This window comes from Acanthochromis polyacanthus, chromosome 15 (assembly GCF_021347895.1).
Source record: "Acanthochromis polyacanthus isolate Apoly-LR-REF ecotype Palm Island chromosome 15, KAUST_Apoly_ChrSc, whole genome shotgun sequence".
NCBI lineage: Eukaryota > Metazoa > Chordata > Actinopteri > Pomacentridae > Acanthochromis > Acanthochromis polyacanthus.
Window position 1 is genome coordinate 28,199,070 of NC_067127.1, and position 21,993 is coordinate 28,221,062.

General features: G+C 42.2%; 1 protein-coding gene across 1 annotated transcript; it reads left to right on the forward strand.

The window, feature by feature from the left end:
* LOC110969367 (integral membrane protein GPR155-like) lies at window positions 1-5,476 on the forward strand. The gene is made up of 7 exons (XM_022219434.2): window positions 1-149; window positions 2,323-2,530; window positions 2,842-2,989; window positions 3,097-3,226; window positions 3,331-3,509; window positions 5,077-5,229; window positions 5,335-5,476. Exons 2-7 carry the CDS (start codon window positions 2,373-2,375, stop codon window positions 5,404-5,406), a joined length of 840 nt encoding a protein of 279 aa, XP_022075126.1. The 5' UTR covers window positions 1-149; window positions 2,323-2,372; the 3' UTR covers window positions 5,407-5,476.
* Window positions 5,477-21,993: the final 16,517 nt, after the last annotated feature.

Consider the following 21,993-nt stretch of genomic DNA (forward strand, 5'->3'; position numbering starts at 1 on the left):
GGCCAATCACGCTAAAAGGCGTCGCCACTCTCAGCAGCTGTCAGATTCAAGAGCAAAGAACCAAACGACAAAAACACGGTCTTTAACACCCAACAGCGCCGATGAATCCGCTACTTTCCTGTGTAACGATAGCATTCTAACACAAACAGGTAAGAAATAGAATTTTAAATACAGTAATTTTATTCAAACAACCCAGATGTGGGAGGTATTTCTCACCGCGTCCTCTGATTTGTTTTTAGCCTGCACCTATACTAGCACTAACGGTCAGTTGGCAGTGGCAACGCTGCTGTTAGCTTCTCAAACTGGCACATTACACTGATTTAATGTCGTTATTGTGTCGTTAAACTGAATAATTCTGCTTTCAGTGCGTGTAGCAGCCTGAACTGACTTCGCTAACAGAACTACTGTCAATGCAGATGCGTAACTAGAGATTCTGGGCGTCCGACTCAACCAGCCTTCTGCATTAACCCTCTGAACTCCAATTAGTAGTTTCTACTCCTGTCACATTTTTGCTCACTGTGGGCCCATTTTTCAGTACAGTATAAAATCCTGCACCTCTATTGAAGCAGCACAACCATGACTCGAAGTAAAGAGAGGCAAAAAGGTCTCGTGCAATATACCGAAATCGTAATGACATAAATCATAAAAAGAAAGGAAAGTTGAACTTTTTCATAACTAAATTTGCAACAACAATGAAAATAAAACATGGCATGTATAACATTTCCCAAGTGCTCACTGCTGTTACCAACACTGGGGAGAAAACAGTTACTATACATGCTATAAATATTTTATTACTGACTTACTGACTGAAATTGGTTCCTGAGTTTGTTTTCTGTTTGTTCAGCTGGAAACTTTGAATTTTTCTTAAGTTTCTGTTGATTTCAGCGGAGTCCCTAATAGCTTCACAGTTGCATAGAATTTTTTTAACATAATGTTATTAGTGCAAATTATCTATTTTTGGCTATTTTTTTAAAAGACACATGAAGAAAAAAAGTTATTTTTAAACTGAGATTTGGCCAAAGCTTAGTCACTATTGGCATATATGCAGAGAATTTTTTGACAGAATCTGTATCGTTATTTCTATTTATTGTTATTTTGGGCCAATTTTTAAGTGAGACCTGTAGAATAAAGAGATTTCGATAAAATACCACAATTTCAGACTAAAGTTTTGGTTAATTTTTCTTTAGAACGGCACATCATAAATCGTCAAAAAGTTGAAAATCTTACTCTTCTCTCTGCTTTTACAGTTTTTGCCAGATAAATCGTGACATTATCCATCCATCCATCCATTCTCTATACACCGCTTTATCCTCACTAGGGTCGCGGGTGTTGCTGGAACCTATCCCAGCTGACTCGGGCAAAGGCAGGGGACACCCTGGACAGGTCGCCAGTCTGTCGCAGGGCTACATATACAGACAGACAATCACACTCACATTCACACCTACGGGCAATTTAGAGTAACCAATTAACCTCAGCATGTTTTTAGAGTGTGGGAGGAAGCCGGAGTGCCTGGTGAAAACCCACGCATGCACAGGGAGAACATGCAAACTCCATGCAGAAAGATCCCAGGCTCAGCTGAATAGTGCAATCATCACCAGAAAGATAAAAAATGATCCAGTTATATATTTTTGACATTACACATCAGCCTCATAAGGGAGGGGAAAGAAAACTACAAATAACCACATTTTCATGACTTTAAGCTGAGATTTGGATAATTTTCCACCAGAACCACATCAGAAACAGTCAAAAAGTTAAAAAATTTTACTCCTCTCTCTGTTTTTACAGTTTCTGACTGATAAATTGTGCAACTAATGATAAAAAAATAAAATTAATACCTGCTGGTGGGTTTTGAGGTTCAGAAGATTAAAATATTCTCTTTTTTTCTGATGGAACTGTACATCACAGATGAGTAGATCAAGAACAGTTGGAAGTTGAAAATCCAATGTTTTTTTTTCCTGTTTTTACAGCTTCTGGCTTGGCATGTTATCCCAGCTCCTAAGGAGAAAAGGACTGCTACAAAATAAACCAGATTTTCCTGAGTTTAAACTTAGATTTGGACAAATTTCCACCAGAACATGATGTCATAACCAGTCAGAAATGTGAACATCTTACTATTCTCCCCATTTTATCCTGTTTTTGGCTGATAAAGTGTAAGTTTATTCTTACTTGCTGTTGACTTTTAGGTTCAGAAAGTTAAAATGTTCTTTTTTGTGGACATTACACATCAACTGTAAGCCCTTACTCTCATTCTTTGCTCTCTATTGCCAGACTGTATTTTTCTGTTTTGCTTCAGCTTTGTTTCCCCTCCTTGTCTGCCTCCAGACTGCTGATATTCATCCCCTGACTCTTCTGGCCTCCATCCCATCGTCACCATGGAGATGGCCAACAGCTACGTGCTGATCCATGGGAAGAACATCTCCCATAACACCCTGGCAGGTTCTGCAGTGGGACCCCACATGTCCATCGACAAGTTGTTCCCGGCTCTCCTCGAGTGCTTTGGCATCATACTGTGTGGTTATATCGCTGGCAGGTATGTGTGTAGGGGAAAGATGGCTGATGGCTGATCTCCAAGAGTTTCAATTCAAATTTCATATTTCTTTAATTAAAATAATCAGAAATTCAACTGGTGGCATTTTCTTACCCTAGTTTGCTAGAATATCTTCAGTGCTTGTGGAGATCAAATATCGAAGTTAAATTGAGATGGCAAGTTTGTTTCCTCAGTTCTTCAGGCGTGCCGTCATCTGACTCTGCATTAAATCTGTAGATGCTGAATGATAGTAAAGTACTAACTGACAGCTACTGTAGCTTTCATGTGTGTTTTCCTTTGATTCCTCCCCACAGGGCTGACATCATTCCTGAGAGCCAGGCCAAGGGTTTGGGGAACTTTGTGTCCAGGTTTGCTCTTCCAGCTCTGCTCTTTAAAAACATGGTTCTGTTGGACTTTGGAAACGTCATTTGGGCGTTTCTCTGGAGTGTCCTGGTTACTAAGGTTGGTGTATGCACATGTATATAGCTTATATTTTGTATCGTGGCAGTTTGAGATGATTCCAGAAAAGTAAAATGTGATTTTATTTTTTTTTTTTTTTTAAATTGTAGGTGACAGTATTCGTGCTGGTGTGTGTCCTGACGCTGATGGTGGCCAGTCCAGAGAGCAGATACAGTAAAGCTGGTCTGTACGCCATCTTTGCTACTCAGAGTAATGACTTTGCATTGGGATACCCAATAGGTAAAGTGACACAAACACTAACTGCTCATACAAGTTACCAGTGGAGAAAAATACTGTAACTTAACACAAATGGTATGCTTCTTTCTCTGTCTCTTCTTTTTTAGTTGATGCTTTGTATCGCAGCACGTATCCAGAATACCTCCAGTACATCTATCTAGTTGCTCCGGTCTCCCTAATGCTCCTCAACCCCATCGGCTTTGCTCTTTGCGAGGTACAGAGATGGAAGCAGGCCAGCCATCCACAACACAGTACTGCCGGCGTCCTGGGAGTTGTAGTGTTACAGGTACTGTAAATACAAGTGGCTTCATGTTGGCAAGCAGAGAGCATTGTCTCGGTATCACTAGCATTGTGCACCATGACAAAGACATCTGTGACGCTTAATGACATGCTGTCAGACCTCATGTGTTTGAAGAAAGTTGGGATTGACTAGAACTGCTTTTCAGAATGTCAGGGTTAATGTTAATGCAAGGAAACTACCTTTGCAGTACATTTTGCGCGTCTGTCGACCTAAATGGCAATTTCTTTAAATTTGATTAATTGATTAATAATGCTAATAATTATTTATTTAGAAAACTGCTGAAAATTTGAGGACCCATTACCCCTCATATTGCACATAGACAAACACTCTGGGCTCCTATGGATGTTTCTGAGAGTCTGTATGAGAGGATATAACGGCTATTATCAGACTAGATTGTAACATCCTGTCAGTATTATTATATCTGAGGTGTTCTCAAAACAGTTGGTGGATTTCTGGAGATTTTAGATCTTCCCACTGTGTTTGGGCACCACTGATGGGGAAAACGTGACCAAGTCCAGCAGAAACTGCTTCAATCTAAACTCTTTAAATGATAGATTATAAAGATGTAATAATTGAGAATATCCTCATCGCAAATATGTCTTTTAAGTGTCATTTCGACACCGTCTTAGAATAAAAGCCTAACCCCCAATTTCCACATAACGCGAAAGCGCCGCGCCGTGGAGCGAAGCACCGCCGTCTTGCTCCGAAAGTCAAAGCACACTGGAAGCGCGTCCGGAGAGGGAGGGCTGCTCCTCGGAGAGGCTCTCATGTGAATAGCGATATCACACGATAATAACACATGATATAAACAGAAAATAAATAAACCACACCTCATTTCGCTTCTACAAGGTCGCTCTGCTCATCCCAGACACATTGTTCTGTGATTTATAGTCCGAGAGGTCGTGCATTATGTTTTATTTTGAAAGTTCTGGTTTAACTTCCTGTCTGGTGCTTTCTCAATGACAGTGAATTTACGAGGTTTTGAAGCGGCGGCACAGAAAATAGACAAGAAGTGAATCCCCAGCGCCATGGCGCGCGCCGGCGCTTCAGGGACGTTACGCTGGTGCTCCGCAGCGCGTGCAATGGAAATTGTCTGATAGAAGAGAATGGATTCTAAGTGCTGCGCATTACGATTCAAGAGCGCAGTGCTGCGCGGCGCGGCGCTTTCGCCTTATGTGGAAATTGGGGGTCAGTCATTTTTTCAGATTTTTCAGACAACACAAAAAACTCAACCACACCACATTGAACCTTGACTTAGACCATTATACTACAGCGGTAGAATCTCCTGATCTGTTCAGCTGAGGATGTAGGGGATTTCAGCTATCTTTGTGTTACCATCCTCTTTTGCCACAGCCTCTAGGCAGCAACCTACTACACTGAAATTTTCAAGTTTTTGCTGAGGATTTGTATTGTGCAGAGTAGCAGAATCACAGACTTTTATCAGCTAGAGAATGGTTTGGCAAAGCAAGACTATTTTGATATTACTTTCAGGAACTGGAGTTTTTGTTATATTCCTTTTTTTTTACTAACACACTGAATGTCACTCCTGCAGGTGTTGAAGAACCCGATAGTGTTTATGGTGATTGTAGGAATCATCTCTCACTTTGCTCTCGGTCAGAGGATACCTGCTGTGCTGTTGGAGTTCATAGATGGTCTGGCTAACTCTTTTGGAGGGGCAGCGTTGTTTTACCTCGGACTCACTATGGTGAGTTAATGTCTATTTTTTGCATGTTTTTAAAGCCGATATATCATCTGTTTTTAACGCACGTGAACCATGAAGGGAATCATCAGCTGTGTGTTTCTGCTGTAGGTTGGTCAACTTAGAAAACTGACCAGAGACACTGGAGTAGCCTTGATTCTGCTCATTACAGCCAAACTGTAAGTGAACTGGTGAGATGGAGTGTGTATACGTGTGTATGATAGAAGATGAGGGCTGTAGTCTTAGCTTAGTGGTTGGATTGGACTGCATTATATTCAACTGTGTTTTTAATTATTTGTCCATTGGTAAACATCCCATTTAAGTTTCTTTTCCCAAGTTCAGTCCGAGTCTTTGAATATTCAGCATCTGCCAATACTAAGTCCCAATCTGATACATATTCCATGATATTAAGCACTTCAAGTACTAAATAAAAATCAAGCCAGTGTGTATGTTTGACAACTGAAAAGCTTATTGTACAGCTCCAGTAGGGGTTTAGGTAGCAACGGGCACCATGACAAAGACTTTTGTGATGCCTCATGACATCTGGTTAGAGATTACGCGCTTGAAGGAAGCTGAGATTGAGTAGAGCTGTGTGTGTGTGTGTGTGTGTGTGTGTGTGTGTGTGTGTGTGTGTGTGTGTGTGTGTGTGTGTGTGTGTGTGTGTGTGTGTGTGTGTGTGTGTGTGTGTGTGTGTGTGTGTGTCTGTGTGTGTCTGTGTGTGTCTGTGTCTGTGTGTCTGTGTCTGTGTGTACCCCCTGTCAAAAGTTTTAGGACACTTTCTCATTCAAATAAAGTAGAACCTGTCCTACAACTTTTGACAGGGGGTGTATCTACCAAACTTGGTACACATATGCAGCACATCAGGCTGAACAAAAAAGTCAGTGACAGCCACATTCCAAACCCAACAGGAAGTTAGCTATTTTGCATTGAATGTCAGATTTTGTCCATTTTTCATTTTTTTTCAAGAGCGAACTCCTCCTAGGGGAAAACTTCAATTCACCTCAAATTTGGCCAGTACATACAGGAGGCCTTAATCATCCATAGTTATTAAAATCTTTTTCCAAAGTCAAAGGGCGTGTCCGTGGCGGCCGCTGGAATTTTGATCCTTCGCCATGAAATTTCAAATGCTGTGTAAATGCCCTGAACATTCTCCAATCTGTCTGAAACTTGACATGAATGATCCTGTCCTGATCACATCCAAATGATGAAATCCATTCACAGTCAGAGCGCCGCAAGCTGGCAACAGAAAATGTCATTTTGTACACTTTGATGTGCTGTTCTTAACCTGTTGGCTCAGATTCACCTAAAATGCGGTGACAGACACCTAAACACTTTGATGATGATTCACAGTAAAAATGGTGATGTGTAATCAAAAGGCGTGTCTGTGGCGGGGCGGCAAAGTTTGATGTTTTGCCATGACTACTAAAATGTTTATATCTCAGCAAATCCTGATCCTATCTTCTCCAAACTTCATGTGCTGGACACCAGGTCTGGTCTGAGGACATCCATGCTAAAAAATTTAAGAAAAGTTTTAGCGCCACCTATTGGTAATAAGTTGAAAAATTTCATTTGCACACACCATTGCTCCAAACTTTTTCATATCATTCTGAAAATTGGTCAGCTGATTCTTCACCCCATGACAATGCCACAGTGTGAAGATTTTAGCATTTGATACAATGTTGTTGCCTTACAACGCGTGGTTTCGGTGACAAACAAAGTACTTTTTCACAGGTTTACAATGCTCAGCAGCTCACCAAAATTACCACACACATCACTGTCAACCCAAGGAAGGACAATGTATTCATCTCGGCACTGCATGTGCTATAGCGCCCCCTACAGTATTTTTAATATACAGCCCCCGCAGCACGTTTCACTTACATCCACAAAATTTGAGAGGCATCCTCTTCATGCTCCAATCTGCCTCAGACTTTGCATGTTTAATCACAGTTCTGTCCTGATCGCATCTACATGGCTAAATACATTCACAGCAAATGCCAGAGCGCCCCCTGCAGCATTTTAAAAAGTAGTCTCGACAGAAAGATGAACCTACGTCGATGAAATTTGGTATGCATATGAAGCACGTCAGTATGAACAAAAAAGTCTCTTGAAGCCATTGTCTAAACCCAACAGGAAGTCCGCCGTTTTGAATTTAATGTCGGATTTCTGGTGTTTTTGGTCATTTTTAGCAATTAATTTCTCACATGTAGTAATTCCAAAAGAGCTTAAATTGGGACAATATATACAACACGCCTTCAGGTTGAATATTTGAAAAATTTGCACATGAAGCAGGAAGTCTTGTATAAATCCCGTGTACATGCTGCAATCTGGCACAAACTTTACATGTGTGATTGGAATCCCACCCTGATGAATTCCAAAGACCAATATGCATTCACAGTGATAGCGCCACCTGGTGAATGGACAGGAAGTGCTGCATAAAAAGTCTGTACATGCTCCAATTTGTCTGAAATTTGAACTGACTGCTCAGAATCCAGCCCTCATCACATCCATGGGCCTAAATACACTCTCAGTTGAAACATTGCCTGAGGAACATGCTTGGGGTCACCGACCAGCAAGGATGCGAGGACCCGTTCAACGCTGCTTGCAGCTTTAATTAGGGTCCGAGCACCAAGGGTGCCGAAGACAGGTGGTGCAAGGGCACCGACTGTCCAAGGCACCAGCGGTGCCTAGAACCCTATTGAAGCCTTAGGGTTTTTTAGGGTCTGAGCACCAAGGTGCCAAGGGCAGGCGGTGCAAGGGCACCGACTGTCCAAGACACCAACGGTGCCTAAGACCCTATTGGAATGCTAGAGTTTATTTTTATTTTTCTTTATTATTATTCTGCCAAAACAACTGCATTTTTCAGGGCCTGAACATGCTCGAAAAGTGATGAAAATTTGCACACACATCAGAACTGGTGAAAAATTTCATATTTTTTAGGGCCTGCAGAGGTGTGTGGCAAAATGGCTCCACAGTGCCCCCTACAAAAATTTTAAAAAGTGGTATTAGGCCAACTCCCAGGACATTTTGTCGAGAGCTACAAAATTTGGGAGGCATATGCAGCACATCAGGAAACACAAAAAAGTCAATCACAGCCATCCTCTAAACCCAACAGGAAGTGCGCCGTCATGTGTTAACTTTAAAAACTCTATGATGAACTCCTCCTAGAGGGTATGTCTAACAGACCTGAAATTTGACCAGTACATACAGGAGGCCTTCCTGAGCAAAAGTTATTAAAATCTTCCTCCATAGTCAAAGGGTGTGGTCGTGGCGGCCTATAGAAATTTGATCCTTCACCATGAAACAGGAAATGCTGTCTAACTCTCCTGAACATGCTCCAATCTGAATGAAACTTTACATGTATGATCACAGACCTACCCTGATGACATAAATATAGCAACATTCATTCACAGTCACTGCTCCACCTTGTGGAATCAAGAATTTGACATTTTTTACACTTTCATGTACTATTCTTAGCCTGTTGCTCAGATTCACCTCAGATGTGGTGACAAAAGCCTGAACACACTGATGACGAATCACAGAAAAAATGGTGACGTGTCATAAAAAGGCGTGTCTGTGGCGAGACGCAAAGTTTGATGTTTCGCCATGAAAATTGAAGTGTTCATATCTCCGCTGCAAAAGATCTTATCTGCCCCAAACTTCATGTGCTGGACACCAGGACCACTCTGAGGACATCCACACTGATACATTTGGAAAAAGTCATAGCGCCACCTATTGGTAACAGAACATTTAGGCATTACATTTACACATCCCATTGCCCAAAACTTTGTCATATCAATCTGAAAATTGGTCCACTGAGTCGTCATGCCATGACCGTACAACGGTGTGAAAATTTTGATATTTCAGACAACACTGTTGCCATGGCAATGCATTGTTGATTTGATAAACAAAGTACTTTATGACAGGTTTACAATGCTCAGAAGCTCACAAAAATGAACACACACATCACTGTTGACCCAAGGGAGGACACTGTATGCTTCTCAGCACTGCATGTGCTATAGCGCCCCCGACAGTATTTTTAATAAACAGCCCCTGCAGCACGTTTCACCTACATCCACCAAATTTGACAGGCATATAGACCACACCAGAATACACAAAAAAGCCTCTTGGAGCCATCCCCTAAACCCAACAGGAAGTCCGCCATTTTTAATAAAGTGGAAAAATTTTGTCTATTTTTTAAACTTTATGAGAGCAAACTCCTCCTAGGGGTTAAGGTCGAGAGAGCTGAAATTTTGCCAGGATATACAACACGATGTTATGATCAAAAGTTATTAAAAGATTCTTGTAGAGTCAAAGGGTGTGGACATGGCAACCTCCAGAATTTTGATGGTTCGCCATGAAACATAAGTGCTAACTAACTATCCTCTGCATGCTCCAATCTACCTCATACCTCACATGATTAAACACAGTCCTGTCCTGATCACATTTATAGGCTAAAATACATTCACAGCATGTACCATAGCACCCCCTACAGCATTTAAACAATAGCCTCCACCTTTCCAGCCTTTCACCAATGACTATGAAATTTGGCATGCATATGTAGCACATCAGTGCAAACAAAAAAGTCTCTTGGAGTCATTCTCTAAACCCAACAGGAAGTCCGCCATTTTGAATTAAATGTAAGACTTTTGGTGTTTTTGCTCATCTTCAACAATTCATTTGTCACAGGAAATAACTCCAAAACACCTGAATTCGGGAACATATATAAAACACGTCTTCAGGTTGCATATTTGCGAAAATTGTTCACAAAACTCAAAGGGTGTGGCCATGGCGGCCAACTGAACTTTAATGTTACGCCATGAAGCAGGACATCTTGTGTAAATCCCCTGTACATGCTGCAATCTGCCTCAAACTTTACATGTTTGATCAGAGTCCAGTCCTTATGAGTTTCATAGATCAATAAACAGTCACAGAGATAGCGCCACCTGGTGGATGGACAGAAAGTGCTGCATAAATGAACTGTACATGCTCCAATCTGCCTGAAATTTGACCTGAGTGCTCAGAATCCAGCCCTCGTTACATCCATGGGCCTAACTATACTCTGTCGCAGCACTGCCTGGTGGACATGCTTGGGGTCGCCGACCAGCAAGGATGTGAGGACCCGTTCAACGCTGCTTGCAGCTTTAATTAGGGTCCGAGCACCGAGGTGCCGAGGACAGGCGGTGCAAGGGCACCGGCTGTCCAAGGCACCAACGGTGCCGTAGGACCCTATTGAAACCCTACGGTTTATTATTATTATTAGGGTCCGAGCACCGAGGTGCCGAGGACAGGCGGTGCAAGGGCACCGACTGTCCAAGGCACCAGCGGTGCCTAGGACCCTATTGGAACCTTAGGGTTTTTTATTTTTCTTTTTTTTCCTTATTATTAGGGTCCGCTGGTGCCTTGGCCAGTCGGTGGCCTTGCACCGCCTGTCCTCGGCACCCTCGGTGCCTAGGACCCTATTGGAACCTTAGGGTTTTTTATTTTTCTTCCTTATTATTAGGGTCCGAGCACCGAGGGTGCCGAGGACAGGCGGTGCAAGGGCACCGACTGTCCAAGGCACCAGCAGTGCCAAGGACCCTATTGGAACCTTAGGGTTTTTTATTAGGGTCCGAGCACCAAGGTGTCGAGGACAGGCGGTGCAAGTGCACCGGCTGTCCAAGGCACCAACGGTGCCGAAGGACCCTATTGAAACCTTAGGGTTTTTTATTATTATTATTATTATTATTATTATTCTGCCAAAAGAACTGCATTTTTCATGGCCTGAACATGCTCGAAAAGTCATGAAAATTTGCACACACATCAGAACTGGCGAAAAATTTCATATTTTTTAGGGCATGTGGAGGTGTGTGCAAAAATGACTCCATAGCGCCCCCTACAAAATTTTAAAAAGTGGTATTAGGCCAACTCAGAGGGCATTTGGCCGAGAGCTAAAAAATTTGGGAGGCATATGCAGCACATCAGGAAACACAAAAAAGTCAATCACAGCCATGCTCTAAACCCAACAGGAAGTGCGCCATCATGCGTTAACTGTACAAAATCTATGATGAACTCCTCCTAGGGGGAAAGTCTGAGCGATCTGAAATTTTGCCAGTACATACAGCAGGCCTTCCTGAGAAAAAGTTATCAAAATCTTCCTCCATAGTTAAAGGGTGTGGTCGTGGCGGCCTGTCAAAATTTGATCCTTCGCCATGAAACAGGAAATGCTGTCTAACTCTCCTGAACATGCTCCGATCTGAATGAAACTTTACATGTATGATCACAGACCTGCCTCGATGACATCCATATAGCAAGATTCATTCACAGTCACAGCGCCACCTTGTGGTATCAAGAATTTGACATTTTTTACACTTTCATGGACTATTCTTAGCCTGTTGGCCAGATTCACCTCAGATGTGGCGACATAAGCCTGAACACATTGATGATGAATCACAGAAAAAATGGTGACGTGTGATAAAAAGGCGTGTCTGTGGCGGGACGGCAAAGTTTGATGTTTCGCCATGAAAATTGAAGTGTTCATATCTCAGCTGCAAAGGATCCTGTCTGCCCCAAACTTCATGTGCTGGACACCAGAACCAGTTTGAGGACATCCACACTGAAAAATTTAGAAAAAGTCATAGCGCCACCTATTGGTAACAAGTAGTTTAGAAATTACATTTGCTTGCATTATTGCTCCAAACTTTCTCATATCCTTCTGGAAACTGGTCAGCTCAGTCTTCACCCCCTGACAATGCCACAGTCTGAAGATTTTGATATTTGATGAAATGCTGTTGCCGTGGCAACGCGTTGTTTTTGTGACAAACAAAGTACTTTTTGACAGGCTTAGAATGCTCAACAGCTCACCAAAATTTACACACACATCACAGTCGTCTCAAGGAATAACACTGTATGCATTTCTACAGGGCATGTGCTATAGCACCCCCTACAGTATGTTTAATAAACAGCCCCCGCAGCATGTTTCACCAACATCCACAAAATTTGGGAGGCCTATAGAGCACACCAGGACACACAAAAAAGCCTCTTGGAGCCATCCCCTAAACTCAACAGGAAGTCCGCCATTTTGAATTACGTGGATAAATTTTCTCTATTTTTTTAATTTTTGAGAGCGATCTCCTCCTAGGGGTTAACTCCTCGAGACCTCAAATTTTACCAGGATATACAACACGGTGTTATGATCAAAAGTTATTAAAAGATTCTTGCAGAGTCAAAGGGTGTGGACATGGCGACCTCCAGAAATTTGATGGTTCGCCATGAAACATCAAGTGTTATCTAACTATCCTCTGCATGCTCCAATCTACCTCATACCTCACATGATTAAACACAGTCCTGTCCTGATCACATTTATAGCCTAAAATACATTCACAGCATGTACCATAGCGTCCCCTACAGCATTTAAAAAATAGCCTCCACAGAGACTTTCACCTATGACTATTAAATTTGGCATGCATATGTAGCACATCAGTGCAAACAAAAAAGTCTCTTGGAGTCATTGTCTAAACCCAACAGGAAGTCCGCCATATTGAATTAAATGTCAGATTTTTGGTAGTTTCGGTCATTTTCAACAATTCATTTGTCACAGGCAATAACTCCAAAACACCTGAATTTGGGACAATATATAAAACACGCCTTCAGGTTGGATATTTGTGAAAATTGTTCACAAAACTCAAAGGGCGTAGCCATGGCGGCCAACTGAACTTTAATGTTACGCCATGAAGCAGGACGTCTTGTGTTAATCCCCTGTACATGCTGCAATCTGCCTCAAACTTTACATGTTTGATCAGAGTCCAGTCCTGATGAGTTTCATAGATCAATAAACAGTCACAGAGATAGCGCCACCTGGTGGATGGACAGAAAGTGCTGCATAAATGAACTGTACATGCTCCAATCTGCCTGAAATTTGACCTGAGTGCTCAGAATCCAGCCCTCGTTACATCCATGGGCCTAACTATACTCTGTACATCACATTTACAGGCCAAAATACATCCACAGTATGTGTCATAGCGCCCCCTAAAAGAATTTAAAAAATAGCCTCCACACAGACTTTCACCTATGACTATGAAATTTGGCATGCATATGTAGCACATCAGTGCAAGCAAAAAAGTCTCTTGGAGTCATTCTCTTAACACAACAGAAAGTCAGCCATTTTGAATTAAATGTCAGATTTTTGGTGTTTTTGGTCATTTTCAACAATTCATTTGTCACTAGCAATAACTCCAAAACACCTGAATTTGGGAAAATATATAAGAAACGCCTTCAGGTTGCATATTTGCGAAAATTGTTCACAAAACTCAAAGGGCGTGGCCATGGCGGCCAACTGAACTTTAATGTTACGACATGAAGCAGGATGTCTTGTGTAAATCCCCTGTACACGCTGCAATCCGCCTCAAACTTTACATGTTTGATCAGAGTCCAGTCCTGATGAGTTTCATAGACCACATACAGTCACAGAGATAGCGCCACCTGGTGGATGGACACAAAGTGCTGCATAAATAACCTATACATGCTCCAATCTGCCTGAAATTTGACCTGTGTGCTCAGAATCCAGCCTTTGTGACATTCATGGGCCTAAATACACTCTCAGTCGTAGCATTGCCTGGTGGAGATGCTTGGGGTCGCCGACCAGCAAGTATGCGAGGACCCGTTCAACGCTGCTCGCAGCTTTAATTATTATTATTATTTGTCTCTCAGAACAATTGCATTTTTGAGGGCCTAAACATGCTCAAAAACTCATGAAAATTTGTACACACACAGGACTGGTGAAAAATTTCATATTTTAAAGGAATTGTAGAGGTGTGTGGCAAAATGGCTCCATAGCGCCCCCTACACTTTCCCACGGCCATCATGTTTCACCTACAGCTACCAAATTTGGTACACATATGCAGCACATCAGACTGAACAAAAAAGTCAGTCACAGCCATATTCCAAACCCAACAGGAAGTGAGCTATTTTAAGTTGAATGTGAGATTTTGCCCATTTTTCATTTTTTTCCAGAGCGAACTCCTCCCAGGGGGAAACTCCAATTCGCCTCAAATTCAACCAGTACATACAGGAGGCCTTAATGAGCAAAAGTTATCAAAATCTTTTTCAAAAGTCAAAGGGCGTGTCCGTGGCGGTCTGTGGAATTTTGATCCTTCGCCATGAAATTTCAAGTTGTGTGTAAATGCCCTGAACATGCTCCAATCTGCCTGAAACTTTATATGTATGATCAGATTCCTGCCCTGATCACATCCATATGATGAAATCCATTCACAGTCAGAGCGCCACCTGCTGGCAACAGAAAATGTCATTTTTTACACTTTGATGTATTATTCTTTGTCTCTTGCTCAGATTCACCTCAAATGTGGTGAAATAAACCTTAACATGTTGATGATTATTCACAGTGAAAATGGTGACGTGTCATAAAAAGGTGTGTCTGTGGCGGCGCGGCGAATTTAGATGTCTCGCCATGACGACTAAAATGTTTATATCTCAGCAAATCCTAATCGTATCTGCCCCAAACTTCATGTGCTGGACACCATTCCCAGTGTGAGGTCATCCACGGTGAAAATTTTGGAAAAAATCATAGCGCCACCTATTGGTAACAAGAAGTTTAGAAATTACATTTGCACACACCATTGCTCCAAACTTTTTCATATCATTCTGAAAATTGGTCAGCTGATTCTTCACCCCCTGACAATGCCACAGTCTGAAGATTTTGATATTTGATGAAATGCTGTTGCCGTGGCAACGCGTTGTTTTTGTGACAAACAAAGTACTTTTTGACAGGCTTAGAATGCTCAACAGCTCACCAAAATTTACACACACATCACAGTCGTCTCAAGGAATAACACTGTATGCATCTCTGCAGGGCATGTGCTATAGCGCCCCCTGCAGTATGTTTAATAAACAGCCCCCGCAGCATGTTTCACCAACATCCACAAAATTTGGGAGGCCTATAGAGCACACCAGGACACACAAAAAAGCCTCTTGGAGCCATCCCCTAAACTCAACAGGAAGTCCGCCATTTTGAATTACGTGGATAAATTTTCTCTATTTTTTTAATTTTTGAGAGCGATCTCCTCCTAGGGGTTAACTCCTCGAGACCTCAAATTTTACCAGGATATACAACACGGTGTTATGATCAAAAGTTATTAAAAGATTCTTGCAGAGTCAAAGGGTGTGGACATGGCGACCTCCAGAAATTTGATGGTTCGCCATGAAACATCAAGTGTTATCTAACTATCCTCTGCATGCTCCAATCTACCTCATACCTCACATGATTAAACACAGTCCTGTCCTGATCACATTTATAGCCTAAAATACATTCACAGCATGTACCATAGCGTCCCCTACAGCATTTAAAAAATAGCCTCCACAGAGACTTTCACCTATGACTACTAAATTTGGCATGCATATGTAGCACATCAGTGCAAACAAAAAAGTCTCTTGGAGTCATTGTCTAAACCCAACAGGAAGTCCGCCATATTGAATTAAATGTCAGATTTTTGGTAGTTTCGGTCATTTTCAACAATTCATTTGTCACAGGCAATAACTCCAAAACACCTGAATTTGGGACAATATATAAAACACGCCTTCAGGTTGGATATTTGTGAAAATTGTTCACAAAACTCAAAGGGCGTAGCCATGGCAGCCAACGGAACTTTGTTACGCCATGAAGCAGGACGTCTTGTGTTAATCCCCTGTACATGCTGCAATCTGCCTCAAACTTTACATGTTTGATCAGAGTCCAGTCCTGATGAGTTTCATAGACCAATATATAGTCATACAGATAGCGCCACCTGGTGGATGGATACAAAGTGCTGAATTAATAGCCTGTACATGCTCCAATCTGCCTGAAATTTGACCTGTGTGCTCAGAATCAAGCCTTTGTGACATTCATGGGCCTAAATACACTCTCAGTCATAGCATTGCCTGGTGGACATGCTTGAGGTTGCCGACCAGCAAGGATGCGAGGACCCGTTCAACGCTGCTTGCAGCTTTAATTATTATTATTATCCTGCCAAAAGAACTGCATTTTTCAGGGCCTGAACATGCTCGAAAAGTCATGAAAATCTGCACACACATCAGAACTGGCGAAAAATTTCATATTTTTTAGAGCATGTGGAGGTGTGTCGCAAAATGGCTCCATAGCGCCCACTACACTTTCCCACGGCCATCATGTTTCACCTACAGCTACCAAATTTGGTACACATATGAAGCACGTCAGACTGAACAAAAAAGTCAGTGACAGCCATATTCCAAACCCAACAGGAAGTGAGCTATTCTGTGTTGAATGTCAGATTTTGCCCATTTTTCATTTTTTTCCAGAGCGAACTCCTCCCAGGGGAAAACTCCAATTCGCCTCAAATTCGACCGGTACATACAGGAGGCCTTAATGAGCAAAAGTTATTAAAATCTTTTTCCAAAATCAAAGGGCGTGTCCGTGGCGGTCTGTGGAATTTTGATCCTTCGCCATGAAATTTCAAGTGCTGTGTAAATGCCCTGAATATGCTCCAATCTGCCTGAAACTTTATATGTATGATCAGATTCCTGCCCTGATCACATCCATATGATGAAATCCATCCACAGTCAGAGCGCCACCTGCTGGCAACAGAAAATGCCATTTTTTACACTTTGATGTATTATTCTTTGTCTCTTGTTCAGATTCACCTCAAATGTGGTGATATAAACCTTAACATGTTGATGATGATTCACAGTGAAAATGGTGATGTGTCATCAAAAGGCGTGTCTGTGGCGGCACGGCGAATTTCGATGTCTCGCCATGACTTCTAAAATGCTTATATCTCAGCAAATCCTCATCCTATCTGCCCCAAACTTCATGTGCTGGACACCAGGCCCACTCTGAGGACATCCACACTCAAAATTTTAGGAAAAGTTGTTGCGCCACCTATTGATAACAAGAAGTTTAGAAATTACATTTGCACACACCATTGCTCCAAACTTTTTCATATCCTTTTGAAAATTGGTCAGCTGATTCATCACACCCTGACAATGCCAAAGTGTGAAGATTTTAGCATTTGATAAAATGCTGTTGCCGTGGCAACGTGTTGTTGTTGTGACAAACAAAGTAGTTTTTGACAGGCTTAGAATGCTCAACAGCTCACCAAAATTTACACACACATCACTGTCGTCTCAAGGAATAAGAATGTATGCATCTCTGCAGGGCATGTGCTATTGCGCCCCCTACAGTATGTTTAATAAACAGCCCCGGCAGCACGATTCACCGACATCCACAAAATTTGGGAGGCCTATAGAGCACATCAGAACGCACAAAAAAGCCTCTTGGAGTCATCCCCTAAACCCAACAGGAAGTCCGCCATTTTGAATTAAGTGGACAGATTTTCTCTTTTTTTTGATATTTTTGAGAGCGAACTCCTCCTCGGGGTTAACTCCTACAGACCTCAAATTTTGCCAAGATATACAACACAATCTCCTGATCAAAAGTTATTAAAAGATTCTTCCAGAGTCAAAGGGTGTGGCCATGGCGATATTCAGAATTTTGATGGTTCGCCATGAAACATCAAGTGCTATCTAACTATCCTCTGCATGCTCCAATCTATCTCAGACCTCACATTATTGAACACAATCCTGTCCTGATCACATTTATAGGCCAAAATACATCCACAGCATGTGTCATAGCGCCCCCAACAGAATTTTTAAAAATAGCCTCCATGGAGACTTTCACCTATAACTATGAAATTTGGCATGCATATGTAGCACGTCAGTGCAAACAAAAAAGTCTCTTGGACTCCTTCTCTAAACCCAACAGGAAGTCGGCCATTTTGAATTAAATGTCAAATTTTTGGTGTTTTTGCTGATTTTCAACAATTGATTTCTCATAGGCAATAACTCCAAAACACCTCAAGTTGGAACAATATTTAAAACATGCCTTCAGGTTGAGTATTTGTGAAAATTGTTCACATAACTCAAAGGGCATGGCCATGGCCATGCGGCCAACTGAACTTTAATGTTACGCCATGAAGCAGGACGTCTTGTGTAAATCCCCTGTACATGCTGTAATCTACCTCAAACTTTACATGTTTGATCAGAGTCCAGTCCTGATGAGTTTCATAGACCACTATACAGTCACAGACATAGTGCCACCTGGTGGATGGACACAAAGTGCTGCAAAAATAGTCTGTACATGCTCCAATCTGTCTGATATTTGACCTGAGTGCTCAGAATCCAGTCCTCGTTACATCCATGAGCCTAAATACACTTTGTCGCAGCATTGCCTGGTGGACATGCCTGGGGTCGCCGACCAGCAAGGATGCGAGGACCCGTCCAACGCTGCTCGCAGCTTTAATTAGGGTCCGAGCACCGAGGTGCCGAGGACAGGCGGTGCAAGGACACCGGCTGTCCAAGGCACCAATGGTGCCAAAGGACCCTATTGGAACCTTAGGGTTTTTTATTAGGGTCCGAGCACCAACGGTGCCGAAGGACCCTATTGGAACCTTCGGGTTTTTTATTATTATTATTATTAGGGTCCGAGCACCGAGGTGCCGAGGACAGGCGGTGCAAGGGCACCGGCTGTCCAAGGCACCAACGGTGCCGTAGGACACTATTGAAACCCTACGGTTTATTATTATTAGGGTCCGAGCACCGAGGTGCCGAGGACAGGCGGTGCAAGGGCACCGGCTGTCCAAGGCACCAACGGTGCCGTAGGACCCTATTGAAACCCTACGGTTTATTATTAGGGTCCGAGCACCAACGGTGCCGAAGGACCCTATTGGAACCTTAGGGTTTTTATTATTATTATTATTATTATTATTATTATTATTATTATTATTCTGCCAAAACAACTGCATTTTTCAGGTCCTGAACATGCTCGAAAAGTCATGAAAATTTGCACACACATCAGAACTGGCGAAAAATTTCATATTTTTAGGGCATGTGGAGGTGTGTGGCAAAATGGCTCCATAGCGCCCCCTACAAAATTTTAAAAAGTGGTATTAGGCCAACTCGGAGGGAATTTGGCCGAGAGCTAAAAAATTTGGGAGGCATATGCAGCACATCAGGAAACACAAAAAAGTCAATCACAGCCATGCTCTACACCCAACAGGAAGTGCGCCATCATGCGTTAACTGTACAAAATCTATGATGAACTCCTCCTCGGGGAAAAGTCTGAGCGATCTGAAATTTTGCCAGTACATACAGCAGACCTTCCTGAGAAAAAGTTATCAAAATCTTCCTCCATAGTTAAAGGGTGTGGTCGTGGCGGCCTGTCGAAATTTGATCCTTCGCCATGAAACAGGAAATGCTGTGTAACTCTCCTGAACATGCTCCGATCTGAATGAAACTTTACATGTATGATCACAGACCTGCCTCGATGACATCCATACAGCAAGATTCATTCACAGTCACAGCGCCACCTTGTGGTATCAAGAATTTGACATTTTTTAGACTTTCATGTACTATTCTTAGCCTGTTGCTCAGATTCACCTCAGATGTTGTGACATAAGCCTGAACACATTGATGATGAAGCACAGAAAATATGGTGACGTGTGATGAAAAGGCGTGTCTGTGGCGGGACGGCAAAGTTTGATGTTTCGCCATGAAAATTGAAGTGTTCATATCTCAGCTGCAAAGGATCCTATCTGCCCCAAACTTCATGTGCTGGACACCAGAACCAGTTTGAGGACATCCACACTGAAAAATTTAGAAAAAGTCATAGCGCCACCTCTTGGTAACAAGCAGTTTAGAAATTACATTTGCACACATCATTGCTCCAAACTTTGTCATATCATTCTGAAAATTGGTCAGCTAATTCTTCACCCCCAGACAATACCACAGTGTGAAGATTTTGATATTTGATGAAATGCTGTTGCCGTGGCAACGCGTTGTTTTTGTGACAAACAAAGTACTTTTTGACAGGCTTAGAATGTTCAACAGCTCACCAAAATTTACACACACATCACAGTCGTCTCAAGGAATAACACTGTATGCATCTCCACAGGGCATGTGCTATAGCGCCCCCTGCAGTATGTTTAATAAACAGCCCCCGCAGCATGTTTCACCTACATCCACACAATTTGGGAGGCCTATAGAGCACACCAGGACACACAAAAAAGCCTCTTGGAGCCATCCCCTAAACTCAACAGGAAGTCCGCCATTTTGAATTAAGTGGATAAAATTTCTGTATTTTTTTCATTTTTGAGAGCAAACTCCTCCTCGGGGTTAAGGTCGAGAGAGCTGAAATTTTGCCAGGATATACAACACGATGTTCTGATCAAAAGTTATCAAAGGATTCTTGCAGAGTCAAAGGGTGTGGACATGGCGACCTCCAGAATTTTGATGGTTCGCCATGAAACATCAAGTGCTACCTAACTATCCTCTGCATGCTCCAATCTACCTCAGACCTCACATGATTAAACACAGTCCTGTCCTGATCACATTTACAGGCCAAAATACATCCACAGTATGTGTCATAGCGCCCCCTAAAAGAATTTAAAAAATAGCCTCCACACAGACTTTCACCTATGACTATGAAATTTGGCATGCATATGTAGCACATCAGTGCAAGCAAAAAAGTCTCTTGGAGTCATTCTCTTAACACAACAGAAAGTCAGCCATTTTGAATTAAATGTCAGATTTTTGGTGTTTTTGGTCATTTTCAACAATTCATTTGTCACTAGCAATAACTCCAAAACACCTGAATTTGGGAAAATATATAAGAAACGCCTTCAGGTTGCATATTTGCGAAAATTGTTCACAAAACTCAAAGGGCGTGGCCATGGCGGCCAACTGAACTTTAATGTTACGACATGAAGCAGGATGTCTTGTGTAAATCCCCTGTACACGCTGCAATCCGCCTCAAACTTTACATGTTTGATCAGAGTCCAGTCCTGATGAGTTTCATAGACCAACATACAGTCACAGAGATAGCGCCACCTGGTGGATGGACACAAAGTGCTGCATAAATAACCTATACATGCTCCAATCTGCCTGAAATTTGACCTGTGTGCTCAGAATCCAGCCTTTGTGACATTCATGGGCCTAAATACACTCTCAGTCGTAGCATTGCCTGGTGGAGATGCTTGGGGTCGCCGACCAGCAAGTATGCGAGGACCCGTTCAACGCTGCTCGCAGCTTTAATTATTATTATTATTTGTCTCTCAGAACAATTGCATTTTTGAGGGCCTAAACATGCTCAAAAACTCATGAAAATTTGTACACACATCAGGACTGGTGAAAAATTTCATATTTTAAAGGAATTGTAGAGGTGTGTGGCAAAATGGCTCCATAGCGCCCCCTACACTTTCCCACGGCCATCATGTTTCACCTACAGCTACCAAATTTGGTACACATATGCAGCACATCAGACTGAACAAAAAAGTCAGTGACAGCCATATTCCAAACCCAACAGGAAGTGAGCTATTTTAAGTTGAATGTGAGATTTTGCCCATTTTTCATTTTTTTCCAGAGCGAACTCCTCCCAGGGGGAAACTCCAATTCGCCTCAAATTCAACCAGTACATACAGGAGGCCTTAATGAGCAAAAGTTATCAAAATCTTTTTCAAAAGTCAAAGGGCGTGTCCGTGGCGGTCTGTGGAATTTTGATCCTTCGCCATGAAATTTCAAGTTGTGTGTAAATGCCCTGAACATGCTCCAATCTGCCTGAAACTTTATATGTATGATCAGATTCCTGCCCTGATCACATCCATATGATGAAATCCATTCACAGTCAGAGCGCCACCTGCTGGCAACAGAAAATGTCATTTTTTACACTTTGATGTATTATTCTTTGTCTCTTGCTCAGATTCACCTCAAATG

What these genes read in the sequence shown, in the direction of transcription:
- LOC110969367 (XM_022219434.2), top strand. Translation starts at nt 2,373, where the DNA reads ATGGAGATGGCCAACAGCTACGTGCTGATCCATGGGAAGAACATCTCC. An exon ending in TGCATTGGGATACCCAATAG is followed by an intron (nt 3,227 to 3,330) that starts GTAAAGTGACAC and finishes CTTCTTTTTTAG; the next exon opens with TTGATGCTTTGTATCGCAGC. An exon ending in TTTACCTCGGACTCACTATG is followed by an intron (nt 5,230 to 5,334) that starts GTGAGTTAATGT and finishes TTTCTGCTGTAG; the next exon opens with GTTGGTCAACTTAGAAAACT.